The sequence below is a fragment of the Cyrtonyx montezumae genome, unplaced genomic scaffold (assembly GCF_038088225.1).
Source record: "Cyrtonyx montezumae isolate F1298 unplaced genomic scaffold, pur_monq_1.0 scaffold_4, whole genome shotgun sequence".
Classification (NCBI taxonomy): domain Eukaryota; kingdom Metazoa; phylum Chordata; class Aves; order Galliformes; family Odontophoridae; genus Cyrtonyx; species Cyrtonyx montezumae.
The window spans coordinates 8,461,922-8,474,150 of NW_027072045.1; the positions used below are offsets into that span (position 1 = coordinate 8,461,922).

The window sequence follows — 12,229 nt, forward strand, 5'->3', positions numbered from 1 at the left end:
GCTTTTTTTTTGCCCAAAAATTCTCTTGGAAAGCTGTTCCAGAAATTACTTTTTAACTGTGTAGGAACCTCTTCCAGTTTGTGATCTGGCCCATGCTTACTCATTTTCTCAGTTGTGCCAGCATTACCTCATAGGAAATTCCCTGAGGAATTTCTAGAAAGGAGCCTTCTTCTCCAACATTGGTTGCTTTGGAGTTAATCACCATAGAGTTAGCCCTCCTCTGAACCTATTACAGTGTGAAGTCATCTGCTTAAAAGAATGGCAGCCGTGCTGAACTTGGTACTGTAGATAAGGTTTTATACCTTCCCCAATGTCACTTTCCATAAAATTCAAGAATACATTCTGCTTGTGTTGGAAATACTGTGGGAAATACTTTTGCATGTGGCACCACACTGGTGGCTTACACTCGTGCCATGGTCAACTTAAGCCCCAAAGTTGCTGACTTTTTTTAGTTGGTTGCTTGCTTGCTTTTTGCCATTTCTATCTGATGACAGTGACAACTTATAGGCAATTTATGTTGTTAGCTTCTTGGTGCACCATGCATTTTATGCCTTTTCTATTCTTTTGGTCTCTATGAACATCTAGTTTTTCCTGTGTAACATTTTCATCCCCATTTTACTGGCAATGTTTCCCAAGAGTGTTTTTTGCTATTGTTGTTGGTTTTCAATTCATTAATTTGATAATCACATTTTAAACATATGCATGTAAGAAATTGTGAATACTAAGAATCTACAACAGCAGATCTGAGAAATGTCAGAGGTGAGAATGCTCAGAAAGTTCTTTCATGAGAAAAGCTGGGAAAAACATGAGTGGTAGAGCTTAGTTTCATCTGTGAGATGCTGTAACTCTCACTATATGTAAACAAGAGCCCTCCAAAACCTAATTCTGCTATACCTCTGCTACGGAGAGAGAAATAATGAGGAAAGTGCAAGTGCAGTATATATATATATAGGTATATATAAGTATATATGGTCCTAAATCTGGCAGACCTGTGCAGTGACTTGATCCTAACCCCACAAACAATTTGATGGAACCGCCCTGTCATGCTGCATGCTATGTAATTTTCCTGAAGCAGTAGCTGGCCATGTACAAATACAAAAGTAGTAATATGTAATGTCCTTTTATTAAAAAAAAAAAAAAGTGGAAAGGCATGAATTGCAAACACATAATCTATTTGCAAGAGAAGATACTGTTTTCAAGAACTTGCTAATCCAAGCGAATACCCAGGAACAGTCTAGGGTGTATACACAGAAGATTTGTGCTGTCACAAAGGCAAAAGAAGCTTGGGAAATTATTAGGTTATGCTTCAAACAGTTAAAAATAAACACACATACACAAACAAACAAAAAACCCCACACTCCAACCTAAGCAGAATTTTATTCTGTTGTGAGCTGAGTATCTGCTATTTGATAACTGAAAAGTTACAGAACTTTAACAAGGATATTTTCTGCAGTTCCCAGACTCAGGAGAATCATAAGTGGGAGTAGGAAAAAAAATGCTTTTGTTTGGGAAACACACTGTGGGAAAATTGCTCAACATGATTTGAGTGTCAGAATTGAAATGTAACAACTGGTATAGCCAGATGAGTGTAAAGAAAAAGCCAAAGGCAAAAAAGTAATAATTGCTTTTGTCAGGGTACTTAGCCAGTTTTGTGGTACTGAAACTGAATGTAGAGCATACTTTTTTTTATTGTATACATAATTACATAGAAAATTTCAATAATGCACAGATGTATATGTGGTAAACTGAAGATTGGAGACCTTGGTTTTTTTTAGTGAGACTGAGGTAAAAAAAAAGTTCAAACAATTGAGAAATGGGAAGTTTTAGTTCCTGTTCCTTCCTCCCTTATGAGGAAAGGCTGAGAGACCTGGGTCTAGTCAGCTTTGAAAGAAGAAGACTCAGAGGGGATCTGATCCACATCTATAAATATCTAAGGAGCAGGAGGCAAAGGGATGAGGCTGGACGACTCTTCTCAGCAGTGCGTGGTGATAGGACGAGGAGAAATGGCCACAAACTGAGGCATAGGAAGTTTTGCACAAATGTGCCTGGGAACTTCTTCACAGTGCAGTGACGGAGCACTGGCACAGCTGCACAGAGAGGTGGTGGAGTCTCCTTCTCTGGAGATGTTCAAGACCCACCTGGATGCCTACCTGTGCAACCTGGGCTGGGAGCTGCTTTGCCAGGGGAGTTGGACTCAATGATCTCTAGAGATTCCTTCCAACCCCTACAGTTCTGTGATTCTGTAATATCCACAGTACTGTGGGTTGAAAGATGTGGAAAGTTTTTCTAAAGTCAACAGCTGTGAACAGAGCCAACCTGAGCAGTGAAAACCACCTCCTCTAGAGATAGTGATGAAAGACTAGTCTGGCATTTCATGATAATTAGAGGTTGTGTTATTTTATAACAATTTGCCAGCCCTCAAGGATGAGTCACAGTGAGTTTGATAAGATCACGATTTTGTGATTTATTTATGCTATACCTTTTTTTTTTTTTTCCCAAAATGGCCCACACTGTCCTCAGCTGTAGGATTTACTTCAATTTCTTGGTTGTGTCTTTGGAAGGATAGAAAGCAGAACTGCATCCTTGGAAAGGTACTGAATGGAGTTGGATTCTATGATCCTTATGGGTTCCTTCCAATTTGGGATATTCTATGATTCTATGAAATGAGAGTCAACCAATCTTCTCACTGACTTCTGCGGAGATCAGGCAACGAGTAAAAGTCCTTTGGGCTTGACATAAAGCCATTAGTGGAGCTTGAAATATCTGGAAACAAAAAACCAAACTCTCTCACAAATACTGAATGATTTACAATTGCATAATATTTTTGATGAATCACACAGTATTTAAGGCCAATATATAATAAATCAGTGTTTCATCTTTGTTATTTTTCAGATAAAATCTACTCTTAAATACAATCAGCTTTGCAAATATCCTCAATAAACAAAATCAGAGAATAGAAGTACTTTTCAAAAATGCACCCCTTATTCATCATAGGTACAGGAAAGTTCGTATTGTTTTGCTAGAAAGTTGCTTAAGGTCTGGGAGGTGGGGGCAAATCTTATTCCAAATTCTGCCACTCAGCATTCCTAAATTAAAAATGAAGGCAAATTCATTTGGATACTCAAGATTTTCTGATTTGTATGTAATACAAGTATATGTATAATTGCTTGATAAATGAATGGTGCTATGTTTTCTGTAAGTTTATAACTCGGTTATACTGGTTTTAATCCAATAATGCCCTCTGTTAGAACAAAAACCATTTTTGTAATGACAGGAGTTATAAAATTGAGGGGAAAGCAGGGAGGAACTTGGGCTGAAATGCCTTTATCTTTTCAAGTAGCAAATACGATATTTGAATGCGAAGAAATTACATAAACACAACGTGCTGTATTACACAGAAGACAGTCATTGTACTCTTAATAAATTTTGTACTGGTTCTCGAGATAAGGAAGATGAAATAGATGAGAAGAAATCATTTGTCCTGAAAGGAGATATAAAGTATAGCCAAACCATTTCTACGAACAATCTTATCAGTCTATTTCATAGCCACTTGGCAGTCTCAAATGTGCTCAGTATATTTTATACCAAAGAAAATACTGCTGACATTGAGTCCTGTGACTGCCAGATTGCATATTCATTATTGTTCACAGTCACGTGAGGTCAAGCTTGGTCACTGCAAACAAACGATCTTTGTCTGTATCTGTACTCCCTCCTCATGCAGTTTTTGGTTTCCTAACTTCTGTAGTGCTCCCTGGGCTGAAAGTTTCTTGTTAAAGAGGATGCTGTGTACTCTTTTGTAAAGATGTCTCCATTCTAGGAGTGACATCATGGGAATTGCTGAAAGCGAGCTTGGAGCACGGGGCAGGGGTAGCAGTGATGTACAAAGCAGTTTCCCTCTATCCTACATACACCCCCTTCTCCCCGCAGCATCCTCCAGCAAACAGGTGCTCTGCTGTGCTCCGTTGGATGCTTCATGAGGAATCTGAACATAGGAAAGACTAATCATTAATTGACAAAACATGAGCCCTACAGGCTCGTTCTCATTTGCAGGCTGCTATGCACAAGGAAGTTCTCAGCTTATTCACAGAGAGCCAGGGGTCTGTTGGTTTGCCATCAAATGCAAATTACCATGCTGGGTTCACTGGCACAGAAGCACTTCAGTGTAAGAAGATTAAAAAGATGCACTGCAAAACTCAGACATGCTCCTGCTCCCACTGAGATTAGAGGCAAGCCCCCCATCGAATACAGTGGGAGCCTGGGAGGGTCCCTGTTTACTGGAAGATAGACCCAGTAGTTTTGGAGTTTTCTGGCACACATACAGCCCTCAAAGCCTGTTCCTTTAGGGCATTCAAAGCTTTTTCCCATTTCCCTGATTCCATGGCAACACAACATGAGCACCAAGCCCAGAATACTGGACGAGATTTTACTACTAAGCCTGAGGATTTATACAAGTGTATCCTGCAAAAAGATCTTGCTGAACTGCAATTGCCATTGCACTAATTCTTTATCCTTTTCAGATGAGTGGCAAAACTATCTCTGGATTTATATTGTGATAAGCCAAGAATTTGCTAAAGTTTGGAAAAAAAGAGCCCTGCTTTAAAATCACCAGAAATAACTATTTTTTTAATTACAATCACTATACATGAGTAAAACACTATCTATTTCCTACTCTTTTCAAATCAAGTCTAGAGAATTGCCTAAGCAGCTTTCTCAAAAACACTAACATAGGCTTTACAGGCTAGTGTAAAATGTCGATAAAACCAGTTTTGTCTAACTTACATCACATAAATAACCATTTTGCAATGTACAAAAAGAAAGCATGCAAGGGAATGATGTGTCAGAAGATCTGAACTCAGTTCATCTGTTCGGAGGGGTGTGATGCAGACCAGCACTTCACTCTCCATGGCTGGGAGTTTACTCTGAGTTACAACACAGCATGCTGAAACGGAGTGCACTGTTTGATCTCATCTCATATTTTGACAAGTAGAAACTGTGCAAAAGGGGAGAAAATGAAAGCAATTCTACACTCAGAGAAGGTAAAATTGTGTGTAAGCGATACTGAGTCCTTTATAATAGAAAGCACCTATTAGTGGAGTCCTAAGTAAAAATACAAATGCAATGTATTGTTTGCCACACTGATGAGCTCTTTATGCAAAAATGGATACAAAAACAGGCAAAATAACAGTGGATTTCCTTTCAGTGATGTTCAGCGTTCCTCCTTTTGATGTGTGCTTTTCCCACCTAGGACAAACTCTCTGCAGTACTCAGCGTGGGCCGTAAAGCAGTTACAAATCCATTTAGCTTCCACAGACACGACAGAAAGCAGAATCTGCTCTTTCTCACTGACTTCCACTAAAGCAGATCATACAAAATTGGTGTCAAGTCAAATGCTTTGTTGTGAAGCTGGTCTGCTAGGGGCTGATGATTCACAATTGGCCGCAAGATGCAGCCTGTGATGCTTTGGAAGTCCAAAGCTTGGACGTGTGCACGTGGCACTGTTAGAACAGACTCTCCTTCATGAGAACTGACACAGACACTAATCAGATCTGGAATTCTTGGCTCAGAGGATGAGAAACCTGGGAGAAAACTTCAGAATGTGAATGTGCTGTAAGAAATACAGTTAGGGACTGTCCTTCACACAAAATACAAGATCTTAGGAAAGAGTGCTTTTCTGAATGCTGTTCACAGGCACTGCTCTGTATATTATGCAGAAATACAATCTTCTTACAAGAGTAGTATGTTCCATTAGATGACATTATTAAAGAATTGTGATGTGAAAAGCAGACGTTGTTACAACAAGCGGAGCACCTCGGGTCGCTAAAGAGTAAATGGGTAAAGTAAAAGGGATGCATGATGCGTTGTATTTTGTTACTTTACACCTGCACCGCTCTGTATGAGCAGCGCAGACAGCAGCTTTGCTGCAAGGCACGCAGCTCCAGCTGAGCCCCAGCGACATCTGCCTTTAAATAGCCCAGCAGCACCGAAGCCAAAACGCACGATGATCCCATATTTGTTTGCATGCAGCAATCTCAATCAACATTTACTTTGGTATGCAGTGAAAGGCAAACTGGCAGCGCCGCAAGGCCAGGGAGGCGGATCGATACGCGTCCCGAATCTTCCGCACCCGCTCTAATCTCCACAGCTCTGAGCTGAGGGGCTACGAACACGGATTCACGCGTCTGCTTTGATCTTTTAAGGTTTTATTCTCCACAAACAACACTCGCTGGGCAGCGCAAACAGAGAAAGGCGGGCAGCGGGCTGAACGCGGCGCAGCATGGCGCTCAGGAAGTCGCGTCAGGCTGCAGCCGCAGAGCTCCGCTTTGCTGCCCCCGGCGGCGCGGCGCTGCAGGGCAGGGACGGGGCGGGACGGAGCGCGGGGCCGGGAGCGCGGGCTGCGGGAGGACGGGGAGCCGCGGCTGCCGTGCGGAGGGGCGGGAGCTCGGCCGTGTGGTATTGACAGAGCCGCTCGGGGATGGCGGGCTGCAGCCGGCTGGCGGCGTGAGCGCGCGCTGGGAAGGGAGGATTCTGCCCGAGGTACGTGCTGCCGCTCGGGGCTGGCTTTTCTGATCGCGTGTTTGCTCCGAGCCCGCTCGGTGCGGGTGCAGCCAAGGTGACCTTGAGCGCGATTCGAGGGCGCGTGGTCGCTGGTGTTAGGCAGCCCTTCTTCTTTTGTTGTATTTGTCGCGTGGTTTTGGGACTGGTTTGCGTGAGGGGCAATGAGGCAAATGGGACTACGGAGCCAGCGGAGGGAAAGAGAGCTCCACGCGCACGTGGGCTGTAGCGATACACACGTGCGGGGCCGTGGTTGTGCGGAGAGCCGTGCGTGGGAGTCGGGGCGGGAGAGGACGGTGGAAGGAGCTCGGGGAGCTGGGCTGAACTGTTGGGCCGTGCTGCTGCAGATGTCACCGCGCAGGAGGGGAGCATCTCGCTCCGGGCTGGTGTGCAGCTTGGCAGTGCTACAGGGAGCGCTGCAGGGCCGGCTGCGGCACGCACGGCTGCTGCCCGACGCTTCTTCGGGGTGAAAACCTTGCGGTTCCTTCTTTAGTGGCACTAATTAACGAAACCGTGCAGGGCGTGGACGCTTCGGATGGGCAGTGCGGTGTGCTAGGCTGTTCTGTCTGGCCTGCTTTTTTTGTTTGGTTGTAGAGGTAGAATTATTCACCTTGCTTCCTATACGAACGATAAAACTTGCGTTTGAAAAATAATTGTGTTAGTTTAGTCTTCTAAAGTGCTTTTCAAATCGGTGGGTGTGTAATGTCGCTTAGGGCACTAGCATGCTGAGATGTGGGGGTGTGCTCATGTGCACTCCGAGGAGTTTGCAAACTGGTTCGACTGCAGCTACACCACACACATAAAATACACTGAGATGGGATTAAGAGAGAACGTAAATTGAATTTGGTATGGGTAGTAGGTGTCTTCTGGAAGCAAACGATGAAAAAATGGTGTTACATAGTGTAAAAGAATAGTAAACTTTAGAAAGTGAGTGAAATGTGTAACCTTGCAGCTGGTTTAAGCCACGCAGTGCAGAACGGTGGGAAAGCATAAAGGGACTGCATTGATCTGCATTGGGAGTAACAGCAGGGAAAGGAAAACTGCTGGTAGCTGACTGGTGAGCCTCCATCAGGCTGGCTCTAAGGAAACTTCTTCAGTATTTAATTTTTACTGAAAAGTGCAGAAATAGCTGTTTTTGTTGTGTATGTATTTACGTAAATATTTATATATATATCTGTTATTTTATAGCATCTGATCTTCAGTTAACTCGTGTGTCATGGATGAAACTGCTCTGTCCCTTGGAACAATAGACGTTTCTTATTTGTCCACCTCAGCAGAGTGCAGTGTCAGTAGATGTAAGCATTCCAATGAAGAGTGGGTAAGTAAAAATTATGAACGTAGCTGGTCATCTTACTGTTTTTTGTTTTTTAAATCCAAGTTGAAGGCAGATTTTTTTTTTTCAATTTGAAAAATAAAGACACCACCTCTCATGCGTTACACAGTTTTTGGTTTTATTTGGACTTTGAGACGTAAGGAAGAACCAACAGTCCAAAGCTGCTTCAAAGGCTAACATTGCTTGGAAGAGAAAATCTTCCTATCAGGCCTAATTTGTAGTCTTATAGTGTCCTATTGTGATATTATTAGTCATTTTGTATAGTAGTAATCATGAAGAATTACATTTTCTAGCAGACTGATGTCAAACAGAAAGATAAGCAGAGAGCTGACTGTACTTGTTTGAAGTGTGTGAGGGAAAAGGACAATGGGATTAAAGATGAAAGGTGATGTAACTTTTATAGTTGGAGCTAGTTGGGCAGTACAGCAAGCAGAGAAAACTTGGTGGATATAAATAAGAAACCTATTAAAAGTCCATGTCCTCTGTTGAGTGAGTCTTGGGATTTGTTGGAGACTGAGCAGGGGGTGAGCAGAGAAAGCCAGCTGCAGCAAAAACCCACATGGGGATGAGCGTGCTACTCATTGGTGTAGAAGCATAAGTCAGGAGGAATTGGCCCTGCTCTGGAGGGGAGGAGTTTGAACTTGGTAAGGAAGAAGGGTTGAAGACGTGGTCAGAGTTGAGGGAAAGGGCGGGTGTCTCAGTGGCTGGATTTTGTATCTAGCTAGGTGTGGAACAGCAAGTGCTTTTAGCTCAAGGAGGAAAGGTTTAGATTGGATGTCAGTGAGATGTTCTTGACAGAGGAAGTGGTGAGGTACTGGAACAGGCTGCCCAGAAGGGCTGTGGATGCTGCGTCCCAGGAGGTGTTCAAGACCAAGTTGGATGGGCCCTGGTAACCTGGTCCAGTACCAGATCTGGAGGTTGGTGGCCCTGGCTGTGGCAGTGGGGTGGAACTTGGTCCTTGGGATCCTTTCCATCCCCATCATTCTGTGATTTTGTGATAAGTGGCAGTGACTGAGAGGTCTGTGAGAGGGATAGTCAGGCAAGCAAAAACAATAGAATGGAGGTGTTGCTAGGATGTCTAAATTTGGACAGGCTTGGAAGCATCAGAAGGAAGGCATTTTTGTTACAATGATGGATGGAGACAGAGAATTAGAGTTACTGAGGATGATAGAGAAGGGACTGATTGAGGCTGTGTCTTGATGTGTATTTATTTCAGATAGAAGAGTTAACCTTTGATTAACTTCAAATTCATACTGCTTTCCAAATGTCATGTTGGTCTGTTCTTGCTTTCAGTCATCTTCAGTGTTACTTTGACTTTCTAGTTGTCTCTCAGTGGGCTGGCCTTCTTGCTGAATAGATGATGATCTTTGTGTTTCTAGCCCACATGCTGGATTGTGGTACTGGTTCTACTATGCTTTCCTTCCTCTTCCTCTAGAATGTGCTGTTTTTAACATATTGCAGGTGGTTTCTTTTGTTCTACCGTCTTTTCTATTTTGGTTTGTTTCTGTGGCTTCCCTTTTTGTTAAAAACTTCGTAATATTTTATTTAGGAAATCTGAGTCCAGTGGTCCTGATGCGCACACAGGCAATAATTCAGTAGTCTTTAATGGGAACAGCCTTTTTAAAACTTGTAGATAAGTATATTTTCATTGTGTCCTAGCAAACAGAATGAGTTCTGTAAACCTAATTACTTTTGAGTTTATGGTTCTCTAACTTTCTCCTAGCAATGGCACAGTGGTACCTTTTCCACTCTGCTGAAGAAGAGCCAATAGAGTCAACAGGGTTTGTGTTATGCATGAGTTCAAATTGCAGTTGTATACGTTGTTGCCCACCAAAAGCTTGAAATAGATTGCTCATATTACAAGCACCTTTACATTAAGTGTGTAATTTACTGTTAATTTCTTTCCCTTTTCTCAGCTGTCAGTTTTCTTGCGGTGTCTCACAAGAATTATTGCTGACACATGAAATTTTTGAACAAACAAATGCTGCAGTGCTAAAGATATTGAAGTACAACCCAATGGTTTTGCTTTTATTTTTGAAATAGCATCATTCGGAGATGGTAGAATATATTTTAGGAAAAATCTTGGAAAAATAAGTGTTAGCTACACATACTTTTTTGTGGTAGTTTGTGTGCATGTGTCTGGAAGTTCCTCTAATCAGAAGTTTTCGGATACCCAATGTTTGTTAATACATTGCTGGATATTTACACAGTCTTCTTTTGTTCTGTAGGGGGAGTGTAACTCAAGGCCTACTCTCTTCCGATCTGCCACTTTAAAATGGAAGGAGACTCTGAGCAGAAAAAGACCATTTGTAGGACGATGTTGCTACGTATGCACTCCCCAGAGCCGGGTAAGAAGATTACAAGCTGGATTATGTTTGACAATAATGCATAGTTAAAGTGTAATGTCGTTTCTTTCCTTCAGAATTAAGGTCAGAGTGTTCTTGCTTTGTAAAGGAATATAGTTTTTCTCCTCTGCTTGTGGTTATATTTTCTGTTATGGGATTAATGGATGTCACAGATCTGTTGTGGTGCTTTGTCTCTTTTCAGTACAGTTACTTCTTGCCCAGAACTCTGCATCTCTTTAGAATCAGCACTATGAAATTGTATGGAAAAAATATATCTGGATTAATAATGGGCATTAGATACTTATGAAAGTGTTAAGGTTTATTTTTTAGTGCACTTAATTTTCTACTGAGACACTAGATACTGTTTTGAAAATAAGCAGTGTGCTGCCCTTCAAAACTGAAGAGATCAGTCCTATGCTTGAGAAAACAGCTTTGAATTTCTGCACCCAAGTACTTTTTGGCTTGTTTGCCTGTCCTGGCAATGCGAGCTGGTTATAATGGTGGGAATATTTGCTGGGAACAGCATTAAGTTGGTGGCACTAGGGACATTGCACCAGCTGATTTAGAGTATGAGCTTCACCAAACTGCATTGGAGCAGCATTCTTAAGTTGAAGATGTAAAATGATAAGTGGCATAATGTAATTTGCCACCAGTTCATCACTTAATTTGACTGTGCACCAATATGTGCACCACAGTCTTTCAATTGCACTCACCTACACCTGCATTTAGCTTCATAATAGGCTGGGCTTAAATGAAAATTTGCCTTTTCCTTTGACCAAGGGAAAGTTATTTCACTGTATTACTATGCCACATAGAAAACTGCTACAGTGATAAACAAATGTTGGATAGAAATCCAAATCTACTATGAAGGATGTGTATGAAATGGTCAGCAAGACAAGCAATTAGACAAACTGGGGCTGCTTTGAACAAATACTGAAGTGTTTTGACTTGTAAAAAGCTGTGTAGTAATCCTTAGCTTAGGCCTTTCTACATTCAGTAGTTAGGCTGTTCCTCTTAATTTGGGAATTCCACTTAAAGAAATCTTGTTCTGTATTTTGTTTGTTTAATAAGAAACAACCTGTCCTGAGATCTCACTTAGGAAAGGGGCCTGGTCTGATAAAGTCCTTGATGGCCCTCTGCCACAAGGGGCTACCATTCTTGATACAGTAACACACCAGACCCTCTCATTAGACTCCGCATGTTTCATTTTCTTTCTGAGCTGCATGTTTGGTTAATTCCCTCCAGGAGGGGAATTCCTTAGTAGGCCATACTAACACTTTGCTGGTGCTTAAAGTGACAAGTCTCACTTTTCCCCTGTACATTCTTCCTGTTTCGTGGCTGATGAATTTTACTAACCTGCCAGAATACTACTTTATTTATTTACTTAGTCTGGCTGTCTTAGTTTTCTGCCTTACCTGAATGAAATTGTCTTACTGAAGAGTCTGATATCCATCAGTGCTACAAGCAGTGTAAGTTAAGAGGTGTGGGAAGGATAGGGGGTGGCACACCAGCTGAGCTTCTCCCTGGTGCTGCATTGGGCAATGGTGTGAGCTTGCTTGGTCTCGCGGAAGAACATCTGCCTGACATGGGATCAGGGCAGAGCTTAACAAGGAAAAGCTGAAGTGTGACATTGCACCTGGAGGATGAATTTCACAGAGTGAGTTTGGAACTGAATGGGTGGAGCATTGGATTGGACTCACGTTCTCTGTTACTCCCTTGGATTTGTTGCTTATTTTTTGGGGGTGACTAAGAACAAGTCATTGCATCCTTTTTACCTGAATGTTTCATCTAACATTAAGAGCTGCACAACATTACAAATGCATGTTATAAGAAAATGGTATTAATTTAAAGACTCCTTTTAAGTGCTTAAAGCTACAATTTGTTGATTTTATGCCCTATGCAGCTGTTCTAAGATGGAGCCAAAGAGCATTTGCTCCCATCATAGTGTGCAGTATATCTAGCTGATTTGCAAATGACATAGAACACTCGTGTATTTCAG

The 12,229-nt window shown here is 42.1% G+C and overlaps 1 protein-coding gene across 2 annotated transcripts in view; it reads left to right on the forward strand.

Annotated features, from left to right (window-relative positions):
• Positions 1 to 6,432: 6,432 nt before the first annotated feature.
• The window catches only part of GPAM (glycerol-3-phosphate acyltransferase, mitochondrial), a 28,832-nt gene continuing 23,035 nt past the window's right edge, over positions 6,433 to 12,229 (forward strand). For both annotated transcript variants that reach the window (XM_065746894.1, XM_065746895.1), the window contains exons 1-3: positions 6,433 to 6,534; positions 7,741 to 7,870; positions 10,114 to 10,233. In XM_065746894.1, coding sequence (XP_065602966.1) covers positions 7,769 to 7,870; positions 10,114 to 10,233 — 222 coding nt within the window. In that variant the 5' untranslated portion in view covers positions 6,433 to 6,534; positions 7,741 to 7,768. The remainder of the gene's footprint in view (positions 6,535 to 7,740; positions 7,871 to 10,113; positions 10,234 to 12,229) is intronic.